General features: G+C 51.5%; 2 protein-coding genes across 2 annotated transcripts in view; both read left to right on the top strand.

Moving 5' to 3' along the window:
• The window catches only part of HCK (HCK proto-oncogene, Src family tyrosine kinase), a 49,312-nt gene extending 31,219 nt beyond the window's left edge, over positions 1 to 18,093 (top strand). The window contains exons 9-13 of the mRNA XM_056121680.1: positions 7,964 to 8,143; positions 9,146 to 9,222; positions 13,508 to 13,661; positions 16,698 to 16,829; positions 17,891 to 18,093. Coding sequence (XP_055977655.1) covers positions 7,964 to 8,143; positions 9,146 to 9,222; positions 13,508 to 13,661; positions 16,698 to 16,829; positions 17,891 to 18,093 — 746 coding nt within the window. The remainder of the gene's footprint in view (positions 1 to 7,963; positions 8,144 to 9,145; positions 9,223 to 13,507; positions 13,662 to 16,697; positions 16,830 to 17,890) is intronic.
• Positions 18,094 to 21,969: 3,876 nt separating this feature from the next.
• The window catches only part of TM9SF4 (transmembrane 9 superfamily member 4), a 54,518-nt gene continuing 54,150 nt past the window's right edge, over positions 21,970 to 22,337 (top strand). The window contains exon 1 of the mRNA XM_056121323.1: positions 21,970 to 22,015. Coding sequence (XP_055977298.1) covers positions 22,001 to 22,015 — 15 coding nt within the window. The 5' untranslated portion in view covers positions 21,970 to 22,000. The remainder of the gene's footprint in view (positions 22,016 to 22,337) is intronic.

Here is a 22,337-nt window from a genome sequence, read left to right as displayed (position 1 = left end):
GTGTGGGGGGGGGGGGGTATCGTCCAGAAAAGCACCAAAAGAACAACTGACCTGACTGGAGAGATAGTACAGCTGGGAGGGCCTTGAACGCAGCCAAACTGGGTTCGCTTCCCGGCATCCCATATGGTCCCCTGAGCACTGGCTGGAGTGATTCCTGAGTGCAGATCCAGGAGTAAGCCCTGAGCATCGCCAGGTGTGCCCCCCCCCCCAAAAAAAAAAAAGCACAACTGAGTAGAAAAGAGGGGCTTTATTGACAAAGAAACAACTTAAGTCAGAGAGGGTGTTCCCCAGAATGGGCTCGAGAACGTGGTTCAGAGAGAGGGAACCAAGCCCCAGAAACCTCTCAGTTTGCTGAGAGGTTTGCTTTCTATGCCAGGAGGAGAGAAGGAATGTTGCTGCTTTATTCATATGCTAAAAGGTTTTTCCAGAGATCATACATATTCATGAGGGATTCGTGCGTATTCATGAAGGAGAGCCTGAGCATGCGCGGTCAGGGAGCAGACCGAGACCCTAGCCTTTGTAAGGCAACCGGCAGAGACATCATCCCTAGTGTGTATGTAGGGCCGTGATGAGGAGGAAGGTGATGGGAAGTCAGGGCGAGCTCCGAGCTCCGTGCACTTTCAGTGCCGCTCCGTGCTGTCCCGCCCAGGAGCCAAACTTCTTATCAGAAGGAAAATATTTTCTTTTTCTTTTTTTTTTCCCAAGATATTAAGGGTCTTTTTTTTTTAAGAGCTTAAGTAGATATTATAAATACCGTCTCAAAGAGCAGCCTAGACATGAAAATTCTACCGGGAGAAATGGTAGTACAAAGTATTCTTGGCTTTCTGGGGTTTTGACCCATTTAGAACCAGAAGAATGTAAGGAGAAGGTGGGTTTGTCCCATAGTCCAAGGGACAAGCCTAGGGTTTTTAGGTTTTGTTTTTCCTACACTCAGAAGTTCCTTTTAAACTTGTTTATTTTATTTTAGAGGCTTTGAGCCACACCTAGCAATACTCAGGCTTACTGCTGGCTGTACTATTCGGGTATCACTCCTGGTGGTGCTTGGGGTCATATGCGGTGCCTCGATCCACCCTGTGCAGGGCAAGTGCCGTGACCGCTGGGCTGTCTTGACCCGAGTTCTATTCCCAGCATCCCATCTGGTCCCCTGAGCACCACCAGGATGAATTCCTGAATGCAGAGCCAGGAGTAAACCCTGCACATTGCGGGGTGTGACCCAAAAAGCAAAACAAACAAACTCTCACAGGTGGAAGCTAGCCTCCCTTTACCCTTTCCACTCTGCCCTTCCATGTGTCTGGAAAATAATTCAACAGATGCAGGACAGATTCATTATCACTGTCCTCCCACTGTTCATCGATTTGCTCTAGCGGGCCCAGTAACGTCTCCATTGTGAGACTTGTTGCTACTGTGTTTGGCATATCGAATACATCACAGGGGGCTTGCCAGGCTTTGCTGTGCGGGTGAGATACTCTCAGTAGCTTGCCGGGCTCTCTGAGAGGGTCGGAGGAATCGAACCCGGGTCAGTCGGGTCTGCCACGCGCAAAGCAAACGCCCTACCGTTGTGCTATCGCTCCAGCCCAACAAGACAGATGAATAAGAGAAAAGGAAACTGATGGCATGGAGTAATGAGACCTTTGATCTGTTTGCTCCGGTGACGTGATACAGTTTTTCGAAGGGGTAGGTGGTGATTCTGTTGGGAAGCAGAAACCCAGCAGAGTTTTGCAAATTAGAAGGAGGAAGTTTGTGTGATAACCAAGCTGGTAAAGCAGGTGCCAAACGTGTTTGAGACCCTGAATACAATTTCCAGCCCCAAATGACCACAACCCTGGACCTAAGACTCAGAGGTCAGACCCACATTGCTAGGCATGGCCCCTGTAAAAATAAATAATCACTTAATCACTTAACTTCCCGTTAGTCGTCGATTTGCTCGAGCGGGCGCCAGTAACGTCTCCATTTGTCCCTGTCGCGTGCTAGTGTAGCCCAATGGCATCTGTTCGCTCTGGGAACATGAAGGGCCTCAAACCGATCGTTCATGATCTTGACGAAGAAGTCTGACCATCTGGTAGGTGGGCGGCCACGCGGTCTTTTGACATCCCGTGGAATCCAGTTGGTAACAGCTCTAGTCCAGCTGTCGTCTTTAAATCTCATTACGTGACCAGCCCATCTGATTTTCGACACCTTGGCAAATGAGACAGCGTCCCTGATTCTTGATCGTCGACGGATGTCAGAACTCCGGATTCTTTCTCTCATTTGAGTGAAACGTGATATTCCAAGCATAGCTCTTTCTATTCTTCTTTGAGAGACCTGAATAGCATTCTCATCCTGTTTGCATAGGGCCCAGGTCTCTGAGGCATATATTAATGCAGGAAGAACAGTGGAATCAAAGAGATGTGCCCGGAGCCGGAGGTTCTTCGTCCTCTTAGCTATTTCTTCGACGTTCTTGAAGGCGTTCCAAGCCACTCTCTTCCTCCTGCGCAGCTCGGGTGCCAGGTCATTTGTCATGTTGACCTCTCGACCTAGGTACACATAGCTGTTGCATTCGGAGATGGTCGTTCCATTGAGAGCGAATGGGGCGTCAGGAACGAGGTTGTTTCTCATAAACATTGTCTTCGTAAGATTCAGCTGTAGTCCTACCTTTCCACACTCACGGTCAAAGTCGGCCAGCATTTGTGCCGCTTGGCTGATGTTTGGTGTTATTAAAACAATGTCATCAGCAAAGCGGAGGTGATGTAGTTGCCGACCATCTATCTTCACTCCCATTCCTTCCCATTCCAGTCGTCTCATGATGTTCTCGAAGGTGGCACTGAAGAGTTTCGGTGAAATGCTATCACCCTGCCGCACCCCTCTCTTGACATCAACGATCACTTCTTTGTAGAATGGTGAGATCCTGGTAGTGAATCCGCAATACAGCTCACGGAGGATCCTGATGTATTGGGCTTGAATGCCCTGATTGGCTAGGGCTTCAATGACCGCTTCCGTCTCAACAGAATCAAAGGCCTTCTTTAAATCAATGAACGTTAAACAGAGTGGCATCTTGAACTCCCGAGAAACCTCAATGAGCTTGGTTATCATGTGGATATGGTCGATGGTGCTGAATCCTTTGCGGAACCCGGCTTGCTCGCATGGTTGTCCTTCATCTAGTGTTCTGCCAATCCTATTTAGGATGACTCGAGTGAACAACTTGTAGATGACAGACAATAGGCAGATCGGGCGATAGTTGCCAATGTCATGGATGTCTCCCTTCTTGAACAGTAGTACGGTCCTGCTGGTTTTCCATTGGGACGGAACCTTGCATTCAGACAGGTAGCGAGTGAAGAGCCGAGCCAGTGTATTGATGAGTACTGACGGCAGGTTCTTCAGGTGTTCAGGTCTGACCTTGTCTGGGCCGGGTGCTGTTTGTTTCTTTACAGATGAAATGGCATGTCGGATTTCGGAAGGGAGAACGTTGGGAACGACATATCCATCCTGTGGAATTTGGTATGTCGGCAAGTGGACATGGCTATCGAAGAGATTTGAGTAGAAGTCATGGATAATCTTCTCCATTGCCGTTCTGGAGGATGTGATGGATCCATCAGGACGTCGGAGGGCAGTCATCTTGGTCTTGTAGTTGGCGAAGGACAGGCGGGCATTACGAATACTTTTCCCGGCTTCTGCCGCATCTACCAGTACTTCTGCTCTTCTCTCTTTGAGGTCTTCCTTGATCGCATCTCTGCACTGCTTTGCGAGCTCGGACGTTAGCTTGCGGTTGCCTGAGGCATGCGCCAAACCACGCTGGCGAATTAGCTCAAGAGTTTTCGAAGATAGGCGATTTTTTGTGGCTATCTCTCTTGGCGTTCCTTGCACATTCATGGAGGTGCTGAACCAGTCGATTGTATTCCTCGTCAATGTTGTCAACAATGGCATCTTCCCATGTTGCCGCAATAGTACCAAAGAGTTCCCAGTTGGTGGTCATTCTGGGAGTTCTCTTTTTGAACTTTGCAGCCCTTTCTCCCCGCTCTGTGAAGTAGAATTTTGCACGAAGGAGACGGTGGTCCGATCCCGTTCGAAATTTTGGGACAACAGCGACATCAGTCAGGCAAAACCATCGATTGAATATGATGTGGTCTATTTCGTTGTGGAATCGTCCACCGGGAGACTCCCATGTCCATCGTTTAGATTCTGCCTTCTGGAACTGTGAGTTACCATGAATGGTCTTGGTCGACATGATGAACTCAGATAGTCTCGACACTACTTCCACTACCCAGCCGTCGCCACACTCCAGGATGCTTTCCGGACCCGCGCGGCTAAATACCCATCTTCTGGAATTGTCGTACCGTATTTGATAGGGTTCAAATATGGTAACACCTACAAGGGTGATTAGAGGTCGCCCCAAAAGCCTCTATTCCTCTCGGAAAGACTGGCAAGCTAACGAGAGTATTCCGCCCACACGGAAGAGCCTGGCAAGCTATCCGTTGTGTATTCGATATGCCAAAACCAGTAACTACAACTGGTCTCATTCACCTGACCCTGAAGGCTTCACCGACATGGCAGCACTGAGAAGGATGAGAAAGGAGAGGCCGACAAAATCTCAAGGCCGACCTAGGCTGCCACAACGAAGGAAGACAAAAATGATCGTCTGTACTTTCAATGCACGTACGCTAGCATCAGATGCATCCATCAAGGACCTGATGGTACAAGCGCGAATGATCAAGTACGACATCATTGGTCTGACCGAGACAAGAAGGCACGAATCTCACCATGCCGTTTTCGACACTGGAGAAGAATTGTTCCTTGGAACATGCGATAAAAGAGGTGTTGGAGGCGTCGGTGTCCTTGTCAACACAAACTTGGCCAAGAGCATTGATTCATTCGAATGCCTAACAACCCGAATCGGACATTTACATTTGAATAGATGTGGCTCACTGCCTGCAGTTTCTATCTTAGTTGTCTACGCACCAACATCTCATGATGAAAGAGAAATCGAGAAGTTCTACATGGAGCTAGAGAAGTTCTATAAAGAAGACCACACCTTCTACAAGATCATTGTGGGTGATTTTAATGCCAAGATAGGACCGAGAAGATCAGCTGAAGAACTTCACATCGGGACCCATGGCCTAGAATGGAACGAACAGGGTGAGAGACTGTCTGAGTTCAAAAATAAATAAATAAATAAATAAAAACAAAAATAAATCACAATTCAGCAGACGAAGGGGAATTCAGCAGGATTAACCACATAACTTCAAAAGCAGACTTTGGAGGGCTGGAGTGATATAGCACAGCAGGTAGGGCATTTATTTGGCTTGTATGTGACCGACCAGGGTTGGATCCCCGGCATCCCAGATGGTGCCCTGAGCACCACCAGGGATAATTCCTTGGTGGAGAGCCAGGAGTAACCCCTGGGTATCGTTGAGTGTGGCCCAAAAAGGGAAAAAGCAAACCTTTCAAGCCCTTGTCCTACCTGCAAGCCCACCAGAGAGGATTAATTTCCTGTTTTTTTTTCAGGTCACAGATAATTAAGTAAACCATCATCCCTTTTGTTTTTTTTTTTTTTGTTTTGGGGCTACCCACACCTGGTGGTGCTCAGGGGTCACTCCTGGCTCTGCACTCAGGAATCACTTCTCATGGTGCTCAAGGGACCATATGGGATTCCGGGGATCAAACCCAGGTCAGCCCTACCCACTGTACTATTGCACCAGCCCCAAACCATCATTCTTGAATCTGTTTTTGTCCAGTTGACTTCTATTCAAAGTAATCAGCATGCCACTTTGGCACTTTCGTGGGCCGCCTGCCTTTGGTCCTCCGAAAGGGTTGGCAGCTTTGCAGAGTTGAGGGGCAGACACAAGGCCTGGCCCCGGGCCTGTGCTGTTTCTGTGTCACGTTCCAAATGGCAATGAAGACAGTTGAGAGGTAAACAGTGAAGGAAAACAATGAAATAAGCTTAAATTCATGTATTTCCACTGCATTCAGAGCTCGCTGTGTGCCAGGCACTGATTTTTCTGCAGAGAAAATATGCAGAAGAAGGTCAGACAGGTCTGGAATTAAGAAAGAAACAAATACCAAACAAAAAGGGCTGGGCTGTGGCTCAGTGGTAGACCCCTTGCTTGCATGTGTGAGGTCCTGAGTTCAATCCCCGGGACAAGGAAGAATGGAAGGAACAGACTTTGCTCTTCAAGCCTGTGATTTTCCTTGAACACATCTTTCTTTCTCCCCCCCCCCCCCCCCCCCCGCCTCATATCTTTTAAGTAAGTTTCATTCAGTAAAAACTATCTTGCTGGGGTGATAGCACAGCAGTAAGGCTCTTGCTTTGTATGCGGCCGACCTGGGTTCAATCCCCCTGTATCCCATATGGTCTCCCAAGCAGCACCAGGAGTGATTCCTGAGTGCAGAGCCAGGAATGATCACTGAGCACCACTGTCTGTGACCCCAAAACCAAATATAAATAAAGAAAAAAAATTATCTTCCTTCACTAGAAAAAAAAAAGGAAGGAAGGAAGGAAGGAAGTCAGGCAAGCAAAAGTATATGTCTTTGGAGCCAAACTCATTTGGCTTACTCCCCCCTTTTCAGAAAAAAAAATCACCCCCACCCCTCTGCAAAATCCACACTCTTCTTTTTTTGTTTTTTGAGCTTTTTTACTGAATCACTGTGAGATAGGCCCTTACAAAGCTGTTCATGATTGAAAATCCATGTTTTTGAAACAGAAAACTCCCCACACTTATACCCGAGACTACTCCCACCCCATGCCTGGATTATTCCAGCACCCCTGAAGCACCTCTTGCTCACAGTGGGAAATGCCGCTCTAGACTGACTACAGGGACACAAATCTGGTTGAGAGCTTCCGGCAGCAAATAAGTGGGGGTTAGACAAGGACAGCAGGTGCAAAGTCCCTGCGGTGAGAGGGGATATCTGGGCGCTGCGGGTGAGGGGCATGTAGGTGATGGGCTTGCACAAGGCTGGGGAGTGAGTCCGGTAAAGAGCCAGGCTGATAAGGATGGCGAGGCCAGATCACTCTCTGGCCCCTGTGTTTAGTGGGGTGAAAGCTTTAGGGGGACCATGACGAGACTGGCGTTTACTTTGAGGGAAGTGTTAAGATGGTGGGACCAGAGCAATAGTACAGCACGTGGACATTTGCCTTGCACACAGCTGATCCGGGTTCGATCCTCATCATCCCAAATGGTCCTCCAAACCCTGTTAAGAGTGATTCCTGAGCACAGAGCCAGGAGTAACCCCTGAGCACTGCTGGGCGTGGCCCAAAACCAACCAACCAAACAAAACCCCAAAAAGGTTAAGATCAAAGCATTTAAGTAAAGGTGGTGTGTGTGTGTGTGTGTGTGTGTAGGTTTGTGTGTGTGCGCGTGCGTGCGTGCAGGCACATGCGTGCTTCTGATGCTTTGAAGTTTGGGGTTGTGTTCTTGTTGTTGTTGTTGTACTATCGCCCCACCTGAGTGCCCTGTGGTGCTCTGGGGCTACTCCTGCCTCTGTGTTCAGGGGTCACTAAAGTGGTGCTTAGGGGACCACACAGTTCTGGGGGTCAGGCCAGCCTGGGCTCTGTCTCTGAGCTCCTTGCCTTCGCTCCGATCCCTGAAGTAGCCCTGTTAGAGCAGGTTTGGAGGCAGAGACGTCTTCCCGGGCTGAGCCAGTCTGCTCTGCAGATGGGCGGCCCAGGCTTGATCCCCAGCACCTCTTGGTCCCCAAGCACAGCCAGGCGTGACCCCCAGACACTGAACCAGATGTGGATCAAAACCAAAACCCAACAAAGCAGCAGAGCTGATCCTTTCTACTTGCATGTGGAAACCACAGTTCAGAGAGGCTAAGAGAGTGGCTTGAGGACACACAGCTAGAAGTGACGCCCTGGCCCGCCTCTCCGCTCCCCTCTCAGGGAGGAGACGGGCCCTTCTGGGGAGGCCGGTCTACACTGTGCCCGCCTGGAGGGGCAGCAGCATGGCACCTGACCCCCTGACCCCCTTTCCTGTCTCCTGTCTTCCTGCAGCCACCTACAACAAGCACACCAAGGTGGCCGTGAAGACCATGAAGCCGGGCAGCATGTCAGTGGAGGCCTTCCTGGCGGAGGCCAACCTGATGAAGACACTGCAGCACGACAAGCTGGTGAAGCTGCATGCGGTGGTCACTGAGGAGCCCATTTACATCATCACCGAGTTCATGGCCAAAGGTCCGGGCGGGCGGGCTGTGGCCAGACCCCCACACACCAAGGGCGCCTTCCCCCCAACCCCCACCCCCTGGGCTCAGCCCCAGGCGGGCCAGGAGCACTGGTGAAGGTCGTCATCGAGCTCCTCCTGTGCCTGACCCTTCTGGCCAATGGGTGAAGGACTTACGGAGCACCTGTGGCTCCCGGGAGGGGAAGTGGAGCCATAACCCCGGCGGGTGAGCGGGAGGGGCCCCTCAGAGCTCTAGAGGCTGGGTGACCCTCTCCCACACCAGCTGAGCATTCTGTCCAGGCCAGGTCATCCCCCACCTCCCCGCCTGGCCATGACCCAGGGTTCCTCTGAGGTTGTTAGGCCACGATCATGTGCGTTCCAACCGGGTTTCCACAGACAGAAGCTTCTCCTGCCGCCTCATGTAGTGTGACCTGAGCTTTTGCGTTTCTAAAGATGTGACTGTGCCGGCCCCTGGAGAGCCAGGCCCCACCCCTGGTGCAGGCTCGGAAAGCTGTCTGGAAGAACCAGTCTGGCAATCCTAAATTCATTTGGAAAAAACTTCCAATTCTGGGGTCAGGCACCAGGCCCCAGGGGCTGAGCGCGTGTTGCAGGAGGCCAGGGTTCAATCCCCAGCCCCTCATGGTGACCCAAATACGGTGCAGAGTAGCCACTGAGCACTGTAGCATGTGCATCTAAACACAAAACAACACACACACACACACACACACATACACTCACACACAGAGAGACACACGTTGAGCCCTGCTGGGAGTGATCCCTGAGCACAGAGAGAGCCAGGAGTAAGCCCTGAGCACTACCAATGTGACCCCTATACAAACAAATGTTATCCGCCAAGGAGTAAAGGTTTGAACTTAGACACTTTCTCTGAAGACCCTTCATGTCAGCTGAGAGGGTAATGACTGTTCCTACCCGGGTTTCCATAGACAGAAACTTCAGCACATTAGCAGGGAGGGTAATACCATTTTCTCCTTCCTCTCCCCCCCCCCCCCCCCCAGGAAGCCTGCTGGATTTCCTGAAAAGCGATGAGGGCAGCAGGCAGCCTCTGCCCAAACTCATTGACTTCTCAGCCCAGGTAAGAGTCTTATGGGGACTTGGTAAGGGGGAGGAGCTGCAGTGGGAGGACTCGGGGCACCAGAACTCCATTTTTTCCCCATCCCATGTTTATTGATCACTTGCAGTGCCAGTGGCAACAACCAAAGCCCAGATTATGGGGGCTCGGCACGAAAGTAGATGCTCAGTGTGTGCCTTCTGGTTACAGACCCGACCTGCTAGGGTGCAACCTTAGCCTCTGTCCCTGCCCAATATCTTACATTCCCACCCCTCATGGCAGGGATCAGGCTATATCTCCTGGTTTGGGGGGTTGCTCGGGTCGGCTGGGAGTTTCTTCTCTTCCATCTGGTGGAACCAAGCCTCGTGTGTGGGTGCTGAGCGCCCAATGGGGCTGGGATGTCCGAGATGGCGGCTCCTCCTCTCTCTCGTTCGGTGTGGGGCCCCGCCTGCAGGAGCCAACCGGCATGGAGCAGCCACGTGTGGGTGAGGTTCAGAGAGAGAAAGAGACGGAAAGTCCCAGGAGGCTGGCAAGCCTACCGGCCTGGGCATATAGGGAGCCCCTATCCCGCCAGCCTGGTGTGGGAGGGACACCCGGACATGCATCCCGGGGCCATGGTTACGGAAGAGAGGTTGGAGGCATAGAACAGCCGCGCACAGGGGAGAAACTTGGGCCCCTGAAGCCAGGCACCTGCCGGGGGACAGCTCCGTTTTGAGATTGGAGCAAAGGAGCCAAAGGGAACCTGTTCCTTTGAGGGGTTAATGCAGAGGGGAAGAAAGGGGAACCCCCGGTCTCTCACGAGCTCAGACACCCCAACGGTCTCAGTCAGGGTAAAAGAACCCTACATCCCCCGAATACTGTGCCCACATCGTAGCAGCTCTCTTCCTGCACCCCCTTTCTCTCTCACCTTCCCACCCTCTCTGACCCCCAGCTTGATGACTCACCCCCCCCCCTTTCTCTGAGCTCTCAGGCTCTCCCCGCTATGGTAAAATGGGAGGAAAGCAGTGCTGGGGAGCACATCGCTGGAGCATTTAGCCTGGGTTTTGTTGTTGGGGGAGAATAATTAGAGGAGGTTTGTCAGGAAGTGCCTCTGTCTGTGCTCTGAAGGGTGAGTAGATGCCAGGCCAATGGGGCTGAAGAGATACTAGAGCACTTACAGCATCTGCCTTACAGAAGGCCAACCCCGCGTTCGACCCTCGGCATATGGTCCTCCGAGTATTGCCAGGAGTGATCCCTGAGCACAGAGCTACGAGTACGGCTCCCAGACAAAAACAAAGTTCAGTAGAGTAATGAACGGGACTACCTGAGTTCCAGCCCAGGGTTCCTCCTGGGCCAGCTACTTATTACTCTAAACCTCGGTTTTCTCAACTGTGAAGCAGGCCCGAGAGCGATAGTTCTTCCCCAATGCCCAACCCCCACACAAAGTAAATAGCCTTTGTAATTTAAGTAAGTGTAATTTATGTAAGTGTAATTTTATAATAAATGAATAAAGAACAGTGTCTGCAGTTTGCATAAGGGCCACTGTTAGCTGTGTCAGGATGCCTGATAAATCTCCCCTGCTCCCCAGGACCATACCCAGCATCTCACTCACCTATCGTCAGGCTTTCTGGATGGCTGTTGCTTGGAGCTCAGTTCCTGTGGCTTTGGGGTGTCCCCTGCTGGCCACTTCGTGAAAGTGCATCACCTATTCCCTCAGCCTTGAACTGCATAGTCAGACCTCCCATTTTCCCTAATAATCTCCCCAGAGTGCACCCAGCTTCTGTCCTCCAGATACTGGTGCTCTGACGAATGAGAGGCAGCCTGGGGCACTGATGTTAGAATATCAGTGAGTCCAACATTAGAATTTTCCAGTGTTGCAAGGCTGGAGTGATAGTATATTGGTTAAGGCGCTCAGCTGACTGGGTTCCATCTCCGACATCCCATATGGTCCCCCAAGCACTGCCAGTAGTGATTCTTGAATACAGAGCCAGACCTGAGCATTGTCAGGTGTGGCCCCAAAACAAAAACCAAAAAAATTTCCATTTCCAGTGTTGGACATCTTTTTTAAGACATCTTATAATCTCATTCCTACTTTGGACAAACTTGCAGGCTATCAAATGTAGCCTGCCCACAGGGCAGAGTCTGGCAAACTCCCCGTGGCGTACCAAATATGCCAAATACCAGTAACAATGATGGGTCTCATTCTCCTAAAGAGCCTTGAATATAATCTCAGGGCTAGGATGAAAGAGACGTTACTGGGGCCTGCTCGAGGCAATCGACGAACAACAGGATGATGAAATGAAATGAAAAATGAGTGTTGGGCTAAGGAGATAAGGTGCTTGCTGTGCATGTAGCTGGTCCCGCCATCAAGAGTGATTCCTGAACACAGAGCTAGGAGTAAGTCTAAGCATGGCCATGTGGGTCCTGGAAGCCTAAAAATAATAACAACAACAATAATAATTTTCACATGTGACCGAGACTAAGTACCAGTTTTCTGAGAATCAGAGATGGGGTGACCCTGCTTCAAGGGGCTCCAAGGTCAGTTTGCAAACTAAAGTGCTACTTTGGGGTGACTAAGTGCTCATCCTAGGTGGCTTTTTTTTTATTTGGGGGGAGATTTTGGACCATACCTGGCTGTTCTCATGGCTTACTCCTGACCCTGCACTCAGGAATCACTTCTGGCAGTGCCTGGGGGACCAAATGGGATGCCAGGGATCGAGCCCGTGTCAGATACATGCAAGACAAGTGTCTTACCTGCTCTACCATCTCTCCTGTTCCATAAGAGACTTTTATACCACCTTTCAAAGTGGGAGACCAGGGCTTTAGAGACCCCCTCTTCCCAACCTCTGCCCCACTGTGACTAAGGGCTCTGCACACAGCCCGGTGTTCAAAGAGCAGCCACACTGACACAAGGCAGACATCAGACATGTCACAGTCCTGTGCAGACCTTCTGCTCGCTGCCTTCTGTGCTCATCCAACAGCCCGACCTCGTTCGCTGCCTCCCTCCAGGCTCGGCTCCCCGCCCCCCTCCTTGTCCCTTCCATTCAGCTCTCCGGAGCATCCACATTCATTCCTGCCTGCAGGCCTTCACTCCTGGGGTTCTCTCTGCTGGGAATGACCTTCTCGGACACCCTTATTTATCATCATTCCTGAGATCTTTGCTAAAAGGTCACCTGCTCTAAACAGCTGTCCCTGAGGAATACACACACACACACACACACACACACACACACACACACATTGCTTTTTCATCTGCTTTAGTACTTATTTCTGCCTCGAGGGCTTGGCTTGGTTCACTGCCTGTCCCAGTAGCATGTCTGGCATTCACAGGACACAATGGATATCTGTTGGATGAATAAGTCAATAAATTCCCTACGCAGCCTGAGAAAGAAGGTGGCATGCGAAATTTATCAGAGTGAGTCTAGGTTGTACCCAGAAAGAAGATTAGGAATGGAAGTTCTTCACGGTGTCCTGGGGGTGGAAAAGTGTGTTAGGGGAGGAAGGTTCCTGGAAAAATCGTGCCATTGTTTTTATTTTTCTGGGTTTTCCCGCCCTTTTTTTTTGAGGAGGGGTGTATTTAGGCCAACCCAGCGATGTTCAAGGGTTACTCCTGGCACTGTGCTCAGGGATCACTCCTGGTGGGGCTTGGGGGCCCCATAAGGGATCTAACCCAGGTTGGCCATGTATAAGTATAAGGTAGGTGCCCTTTTTTAATTGTTTTTTGTTCTTTTTGCAATGCTCAGAGGTTACTCCTGGCTCTGTACTCGGGAATTACTTCTGGCAATGCTCTGAGGACCATATGGGATGCCAGGGATTGAACCAGGGTGGGTCACACACAAGGCAAATGTAGTATCCACTGTACTATTGCTCTGGCCCCCAAGAGGTGCCTTACCCACTTTACTGTCTCTCTGGACCCGACCATTGCTTTTTCTTCAACAATTTTCTAAAAATTTCAGAACTCAAGCTGATTCGGGCCCTGAGGGTCCCCCTATCTGCATAGTAAGAAATGCCAGGAGTGCCGGGGATTTTGCTATCAAAATGCATTTTGATAGCAAAATGCATTTTGCTATCAAAATGCAGGAATGAATGTGGATGCTCCGGAGAGCTGAATGGAAGGGACAAGGAGGGGGGCGGGGAGCCGAGCCTGGAGGGAGGCAGCGAACGAGGTCGGGCTGTTGGATGAGCACAGAAGGCAGCGAGCAGAAGGTCTGCACAGGACTGTGACATGTCTGATGAGCTCCCATCCCACGAGTGTCTGCAGGTGGGGTAGGGGGGATCTGTCTTGGCCTGGGCCAGGTCACAGGCTGAGGGCGTGTCCGTTTGGGTGAAGATTGCAGAGGGCATGGCCTTCATCGAGCGGAGAAACTACATTCACCGAGACCTGCGCGCCGCCAACATCTTGGTCTCTGCGTCCCTGGTGTGCAAGATCGCTGACTTCGGGCTTGCGCGGATCATCGAGGACAATGAATACACGGCTCGGGAAGGTAAGGAAGGCTGCTGAGGCACCTGCATGCCTCTCTGTGTGTTGAGAGTCCATACCTGTGAAAAGTGACCGGTACGAAACGCAAACTTATGGGGTCAGGGATGTGATTTAAAGGGCTGGAGTTGTGCTTTACGGGCAGGAGCCCACGGTTCCATCCCTGGCACCACATAGTCCCCCAGAGCCTCCAGGAGCAACCCTAGAACAACCTGAGCACCACCAAATGTGGTCCCAAAGCCAAAGAGAATATTAAAATAGAACAAGATTTTTGGAAAGTGCAAGGGGCCAGAGTGATAGTACAGCAGTAGGACATTTGCCTTGCATGTGGCTGACCCAGGTTCAATCCCTGGCATCTCATATGGTCCCCTGAGTACTTCCAGGAGTGATTCCTGAGTGCAGAGTCAGGAGAATAGAGGGAACTTTGGGTATCGAGTCAGCTTGAGTTCTGAAATTTTTAGAAAATGCCTGAGGGCTGGAGTGATAGCACAGCGGGTGTTTGTCTTGCACGCGGCCTACCCGGGTTCAATTCCCAGCATCCCATGTGGTCCCCTGAGCACCACCAGGGGTAATTCCTGAGTGCAGAGCCAGGAGTGACCCCTGTGTATCGCCAGGTGTGACCCCCCCCCCCAAAAAAAAAGAAAAAAAGAAAATGCCTGAAATTTTTAGAAATACTTTTTGGGCCACATATATTGCCAGGCTTGGAACCAAAGGGGGGGGAGGGGAGAAAGAAAAAAGGAAAACCTGCAAATCTCTGTCCCAATATGCACAGTATGTCATCAAGGTTAATGGCACCTACCAGGATATATCGCCTGGCCAGAGCAATTGCACTGAGTAACTCTGACTAAATCTTCATTTTGTTTTGTTTGAGGGCCACACCCCATGGTGCTCAGGACTTACTCCTGGCTCAGTGCTTAGGGATCACTCCTGCTGGGACTCTGAGGACTGTATATGGTGCCAGGGAGGATGAAGCCCAGGCTGGCCACATACAAGGCAAGAAACACCTGCTGTGTTATCGCTCCAGCCCCCTCAATTTTATATTGAGTCTTGACAAATCCATCTTGAAGAGCTGTAGGCGTAATAGATCAAAGCTGAGCAGAGTCCAAATATCCATAAATAAAGCTTGAATAGCCCTTTTGCATTGTGATTTATTCATAGCATTCAGCAATGGGGACTTACAAACCAAGGCTCTATGCAATCCAACTCTATGCAATCTCACAGGCTTGGTATCAAAGTGAAAGAGACCAGAAAAATAGTGACACGATGGACGGTTTCATTTACATACCATTGAGAAACAGGCCAACTCACATAGGAATGTTCAGAACAGCATTATTCAGAACAGCCAAAATGTCCATCAGCCGACAAGTCAACAAGATTGTGGTCTGGCTGTACCACGTGAAGCCACTCAGCCAACAAGAAAAGCCGTGCGGATCCCTGCTGAATATGGAGAGCGGGAACCATTATGTTAAGTGAAAAGAGCCAGACGCAAATCACACATTTTGCAAAACTGCATTTATATGAAATGTCTAGAGCAAGGGAAGCCGTGGACACAAAGTAGATTAGTGGTTGCCTAGGAATAAGGTGGGGAGATGGGGGAGGGATTGCTAAGGGGGTATTGTGGGCAGGGGGTGTTGCACAGCTAACATTCACAGCTCAGCCTCCCGGAATTACATGCTTGGGATGGATGAATTGCTTGGTCTTTAAATCTGCCCCATAAAACTCTTGAAGAAAAGCCAAAGTCATTTCTAGCAATGGAGGTGAGCAGAGGTTCCTGGAAAGGGGGCGGTTAGCGAGGGGGCAGCAGCGTCTTCTGAGAGGCTAAATGTTCCCCCATTGAGTGGTTATTTCAGGGGCGTGTACATGTACCCAAACCCCGCAGACCTACTGGGTGCAGCTCCCATGGGAAGGCATAGGTGAGGCATGTCCGAAGCTCCGGGTTCGCTGCCTGTGGGCGGGGGCTATGAGCGGCAGTGTCGTGTCGGGGACGGAACCTGAAACTCTAGCAAGCGCTCCAGCCCTGTGCCTTGTCACAGAGCCACCTCCCTGGTCCCTGCCAGCCCCTGGGTTTGATCCCTGGTGTGACATGCAGCACCGCCCCCCAGCCCCCAGCAGTGGCTCTCTCACCCCCATAAGCTCCACTGAGCACGGCCCCAACAGCAATGTGAAGAAACAGACCCCCTTGCCACTGCCGAGGAAGGATCTGTGTCTTTTCTTTCATGTATTAGTTATGATGAGAACTCTCAGCTCCCACCCTAGAGGGAGGAGCTGATTGCTGTCCCGGAGAAGAGAAGCGGGAACACAGCAAAGTTTTCATTCCCCGGGAAGGAAGGAGGAGGAGAAAAACCACACAGAACATTGGGAAAAGGTGACTGTGTGCTGGGACATCAGCGGGTCTCAGCACACTCCTGGACACGCATCCTCAAGGGCATCTGCAAGCACAGTGAGCCACGCAGGCGAGAAACTGAGAAATTGTGGAATAGCACTTGACTAGTTGCCCCAGACCAGGTGGAAGGCAGGGAGGCAGGATGGGGAACCCCAGAGAGTGCTGGAAACCTGGGAGCAGGGGGAACAGGAGTCAAGCTATTCCCTCTTGGGGCTGGAGCGATAGCCCAACGGGTAAGGCGTTTGCCTTGCACGAGGCTGACCCGGGTTCGATTCCCAGCATCCCATATGGTCCCCTGAACACCACCAGGGGTAATTCCTGAGTGCAGAGTCAGGAGTAACCCCTGTGCATCACTAGGTGTGACCCAAAAGACATAAATTAATAAATAAATAAAGATTCCCTCCCCCCTTGCTGGGAGGGCAGCGGCCTGGACTATGACCTGGACTCAAGGTCCCCTAAAGTCCCCTTGGCCATAGACCTACAGGACCGCACTCCTGCAGGGCTGTAGGCCTGTGGGGTAGCCGTTGGCCTGAAGGAGTGGCCCAGAGAGGGAGCACCCTGCCAGACTCCCCACCTCAGCCAGCTTTGCCAGGACGCCACCCCTCACCCCTGCAGGCACCGTCCCTGTTCTCCCTGACCTGGCTCTGTCTAACCTCACAGGGGCCAAGTTCCCCATCAAGTGGACTGCTCCGGAAGCCATCAACTTCGGCTCCTTCACCATCAAGTCTGACGTCTGGTCCTTTGGCATCCTGCTGATGGAGATCGTCACCTACGGTCGCATCCCCTACCCGGGTAGGACAGGGCAAGCCGCCCTCCTGGGGCTGCTGCCGGCCCCACCTGGTGTCTTCCCTGCATCCTGTGTCCATTCGGATCTGCTGGGGCTTTTAAGTCAAAGATCTTCATTCAGGAAATGGCAGGAGGGGGCGAGGGGTGGAGATACTGGTGAATTCCAGAATGGGGACACGCTGCATTGATTTCTTGATCCTCAGCCCAAATGCCTCTTGTCGGCCCCGACTCAGGAAGGGCTTCGCCATTCACCCTATTTCTTCCATATGATACTGGGGTCTGCCCTTAGCCCTTCCGTTTTTCTCACCCCTTACCAGGCAGCTACAACACACAGGGTTCTATCCATTTGATAAATGCACCCCTGACCCCCCAGAACCACCTCCGTCCTCTCGTCTCCAGCCCACAGCATCTTTCCTCCACGGCACCTCCCAGTGGCCTCCTGCCTGTCCCCTCTCTCCCCGAGCCAGTCACCACAGGAGCCCGAGGGGTTTCCTAAAAAATCTGTATTAATCTTGCCCCTTTTCCTCGAATGCCTTAATGGCTTCTCATGACCCATTAGGGCAAATTCCCAGCCTCCTCCTCCTCTTCCTCATTTGCTCTCTGTTTTGGGGCCACACCCAGAGATACTCAGGGGTTACTCCTGGCTCTGCGCTCAGGGATCACTCCTGGCGGGCTCCAGGGACCATAGGGGGCGAACCCGGGTTGGCCATTAGCAAGGCGAGCCCCCCACCGGGTGTACTAACACTCTGGCCTCTCTTTTCTTTCCCTTTCTTTACCTCTCCATCATGCTTTACCGCCAGTTTCCTCTTCCCTCCACTACTGTCTTGGGGTGTTCCCCTCCTCCACCCCGACCCCAGATCCTCTTTTCACATTGAAGGTGGGTGAGAATTGGGGCGGGGGGGGGGGGGGGCTTTTCATAAACAGGCTCTGGGCGTGGAGGGGGGCTGTTCTGCGCCCTCAGTAGGAGGCGAGGGACTGAGGAGCAGGGAGGGGGCAGCAGGGTCCGCACCCCTGGGCTCAGGTTCCCCCTCCCCCCACCCCCTTCTGATTCCGTGGCTCCTTCTCAGGAATGTCCAACCCCGAAGTGATCCGGTCCCTGGAGCGCGGCTACCGGATGCCGCGCCCTGAGCACTGCCCGGAGGAGCTCTACAACATCATGGTGCGCTGCTGGAAGAACCGCCCCGAGGAGCGGCCCACCTTCGAGTACATCCAGAGCGTGCTGGAAGACTTCTACACGGCCACCGAGAGCCAGTACCAACAGCAGCCGTGAGCCCCGAGCACCTGCACGGCCCAACAAGCCAGCTGCCCTGGGGCCCCCGGTGCACCCCGGCCACGGCGCCCCCTGCCGGCCCAGTGGGGCCATTACGCAGGGCAATCCTTTTGGCTCTGAAATCAAGTCTGCGGACAATCTCTCTTTGACTCTTGCAATCCACAAGCTGGGGTCCTCAGAAGACTCCGAGTTGATTTTTCTATTGCCTGGGACAGCCGGAACGGATTCTGGTTCAGTTCATGCCTTGCATGGGAAACTTTAAAGAAAATGGGGGAAAAAATAAAAGATATGATTGCCAAAGGCTTTACTGTGGACTCTCTGTCCATTTGCTGGACCACCAGTCAGAAAGCGGGACGGAGTCTTCCAGAGACCAGTAGTCTAATGAGTGAGGTCCCATGCTTGCAGCTTCCTCACTGACCCCAAATTATCACTTTCCTATAGCTGCTGGAATCACCGCAAACTTGGTGGGGTAAAGCAACACAGATTTAGGGGCTGGAGAGATAATATTGGGGCTAAGGTGCTTTCCTTGCATGCCTCCAACATGGTGCCTAGTTTGATCCCAGGCACCCAGGAGTCACTCCTATGCACAGAGCCAGGAGTAACCCCTGAGCAGCACTGGGTGCTTATAAATAAATGTTATAGCATCAAAGTAACACAAATGTTTCAGCTGTCAGTTTCAGAGGTCCAAAGTCCACAGTGGGTTGGCAGGGCCCTTTGACAAGACTCTGGGAAGAATCCTTTCTGTGTGGCCTGGAGGCAAAGTCCTTTCTATGCATTACTCCAAACCGTCTGTCACCTTTCCTTCTCGGACTCTGATCCTCTTGCCTCCTTTCACTTCTAAGGACCCACCTGGCTAACCCAGTCTACCCTTTCGTTCTGGAGACACACAATCATACCGAGACATTCCTTTGGATAGCAATATTTTTATAGGGTCCAGGGATTAGGACACTGACATTGCACAGGGCACTGCATGGGGTTCTTTGCCACCTGGGAGCTGGCTCTGCTGGAATGCTAGGTGTGAGTTCTCATGATTGGGGACCCTGCCTCTTCTGCAAAGCCAAGGCATGGCACTATGCAAACAGGTTGGTACAGATCAGTTCTAGGGCTGGGGACTTCGACCACCAGCAGGCAGGCACTGTGGTTGGGAAGCTGGCATCCACATCTGCAAGGGTCCTGTGGTACGGAGGTGAGGCTGCTGAGGGATGGCTGATACCCTGCATAGGAAGCTCAGTGGAAGGGAGGAAGCAAAGAAGACAGATGCACCTGCCCTTCAAAATTATCAGTGTTGGCCAGGGCGTTGGCAAGAAGGAAGGAAGGAGGAACAGATGGAACATAGGGCACTTCTGAGAAGTGAAACTCTTTTGTCTGACATTCCTAATGGTGGATCACATCTTTGTAACCTGTAAAACTAACTATATGTAAATTGGGTTTATAATATAGTGAACCATAATGTAAATCATGGGCTTAAGTCAGTAATAATACCAACTGTAACATATATGTACAATTTTACCCATGAAGATAAAAAAATGATAGCAGAATAAAGGGAAGGGCCTGGAGAGGTATCTGGGAACTTTGTACTTTCCCGTCATTTTTCTTTTCTTTTTTTTGGGGGGGGGTCACACCCATCAGTGCTCAGGTGTTACTCCTGGCTCTGCACTCAGGAATTACTCCTGGCGGTGCTCAGGGGACCATATGGGATGCCGGGGATCAAACCCGGGTCGGCCACATGCAAGGCAAATGTCCTACCCACTGTACTATAGCTCCAGCTCCGTTTCTAGTCATCTTTCAACAAACCCAAAACTGCTCTAAAAATGAAAAACATAGCAATAAACCTTTGTTCTTTTTGTTTATGTTTTTGGGCCACACTGGGCTGTGCTCAAGGCTTAGTCCTGGCTCTATCCTTAAGGATCCCTCTGAGTGAGCTTGGGGGCTATATGGAGTTCCAGGGATCAAATGAGGGTCAGGCACATGCAAGGCAAATTATTGCTCTGTCCCCAACAACAATAAGTCTTATGCTAACCATTCTATAGGAAACCTGAGTGCACTTACTCCCTGAAAGATGGCAAGGGAGGGCTAGGGTGGGGTGCCCCCTCTAAGATCTGGGTAGCTGTGTCCATCTAACATCTAGCTGTGGTCTTGAGCTTAAATATTGAGAAAGCACTTGTTTCATTTATTCCCTATGGTTTAGAATAAAATTGCCTTCCTCTTCCACCTGGGCTCTCAGTTTTGTCATGTATTCTGATGGAAGGCTGTATCACTTTGCATTCTCTTTGCAGCCCTTCCTTTTAGAAGTTGGTAGTATATGAAGTTATTTCTCTATCCACATCCCCCATTCTTTTAAAGCAATAGAAATTTTTTTCATTCAGAGTCATGTGACTATCCAGAATGACAGTGACACGTCGTGTTCCCTCTTGCAGTGAAGTATGGGCACACGTGAGTAATTTCCACTCAATGAGCTATAAGTGGAGGTTAGTGTGGTAATACCAACCAGGATCCATTCTTAAAAGAGGACTAATGGGGGGCGGTCATTGAACTTTTCTCATTTCTTTCTCTATCTTGCTTCCTCTCTTTTGGGGATATTATCTGTGCTGCTGATCATAAGGCTAAGTGTATGAGTTACAAGAATTAATAGGTATGTATTTTAATGGTCCATTGCTGCATGAGAACCTTCTGCAAAATCTGACACTACTGGACTCACCTGAGCAACTTTTCTGCGCCACATGCTGTTGGATGAGGTTATGAAACTGACTGCATTCAGCTGATGGGTCAGCATAGTTTGTTATATCCAAGATGCCTTCAATCACATGGCTAGTGCTCAGGTGGCAATGCTGGAAGAGCTAGTTATTATCCAGCATTATTCTGAATAATAAAACTGTTCAAAAACTGTTTCTTTTAGAACTAGTTGCATATATTCCTGGTACTGTATCCATAGAGAATCAAGCCATGGACCAAATGAACTTTTCAAGACTCTTCCAATTTTAATATCAAGATTCCTTGAGTTTCCTTTCAGGGGGATTGGAAACTGAGGTTTAGGAAGGTGCACTTAACTAGCACATGGTGAGGTTCCCATTCAAAGATGTCTCCTTCCACTACCTACCACACGGTTCAATCATTTAAGAGTGTATTGGGGGCAGAGCAATAGTACAGGGGCTAGGACTTGTGTGCCTTGCACGTGGCCAACCCAGGTTCGATCCCTGGCATCTCATATGGTTCCCGAGCAACGCCAGGAGTAACCTTTGAGCATCGCTGGGTGTGACCCAAAAAGCCAAAAAGAAAAAAAAAAGTCTATTGGGCACCTACTATGTGCACAAAAGAGTATAAAGGAGGAATCTCTTATAGGCATATAAGTTATTTATTAAATGCATTCTACTGGAATGTTCGCTCATTGGAACCTCATCTTAAGCCTACGACAAAGGCATTGATGTCATTATACAGATGAGAGTGCGGTAGAGTGAGGTTGAATAAAAGTCAAGCTTCTATCCGCATGCCATCGGAGAGGCTACCGGATGGCCATGCAAAGACTGAAAATTCTCGAGTAGGGCAGTCCTGGGAGCCCTGGTACCGATCCCAGCCTCCCCAAACCTGGGTCCCGGGTAACCTTGGCAACGGGTCTTCCTGCCAGTAGTAAAAATGGCGCCCAGAGCACACGCCCGCTTACACCCCCGCATTCCCCACAATGCAGTGGACGCGTAGGGGAGGCGCAGTCCCTGCCAGGAGTCACTATGGTTCCCGTGGCGACCCCTGTCCTCTCTCTCCACGTCCTCGCGACCTGACGGCCCGCGTCCAGCGCCCGACGAGCGGCAGGGCCAGCCTCCCCGCGCCCGGCGGGCCGCGCCGCCCGCATCGCCGACTCCGGGCATCTCCGACCACTTCCGCTGACGTCACCGCGGCGACACGTGGATCCAAGATGGCGGCGGCGATGGTGAGTGAAGGAGACTCCGGGAGCCGGAGCCCGAGCGGGGCGCCCTCCGGGGGGTCCCCAGGCGTGCGGGGGGGCCCCGGGCCTGGCCCGAGCCCTCCCCCACGCCCGCGACTCGGGCCTGCGGGACGCCCCCGACCAGACTTCCCTCCCGTGAGCCCCGTCTCGCGGCCTCGGCGCCGCTCTCCGGCCTGTCAGGGCCTGGAGTTAGGAGGGAGGCTCCGGGTCGGAACCGCGAGCCCCGCCGCCGCCTTGGCCGGTTCCTAGTCCTGCTCCGGGCCCCGCCCCCGGCGAGCCCGGTTCCCCAATTTCCCCTTCCCAGCCC

This window comes from Sorex fumeus, unplaced genomic scaffold (genome assembly GCF_029834395.1).
Source record: "Sorex fumeus unplaced genomic scaffold, SorFum_2.1 ptg000044l, whole genome shotgun sequence".
NCBI lineage: Eukaryota > Metazoa > Chordata > Mammalia > Eulipotyphla > Soricidae > Sorex > Sorex fumeus.
The sequence above is the reverse complement of the archived record's forward strand: the minus strand, read 5'-3'. Positions and strand labels throughout refer to the sequence as shown.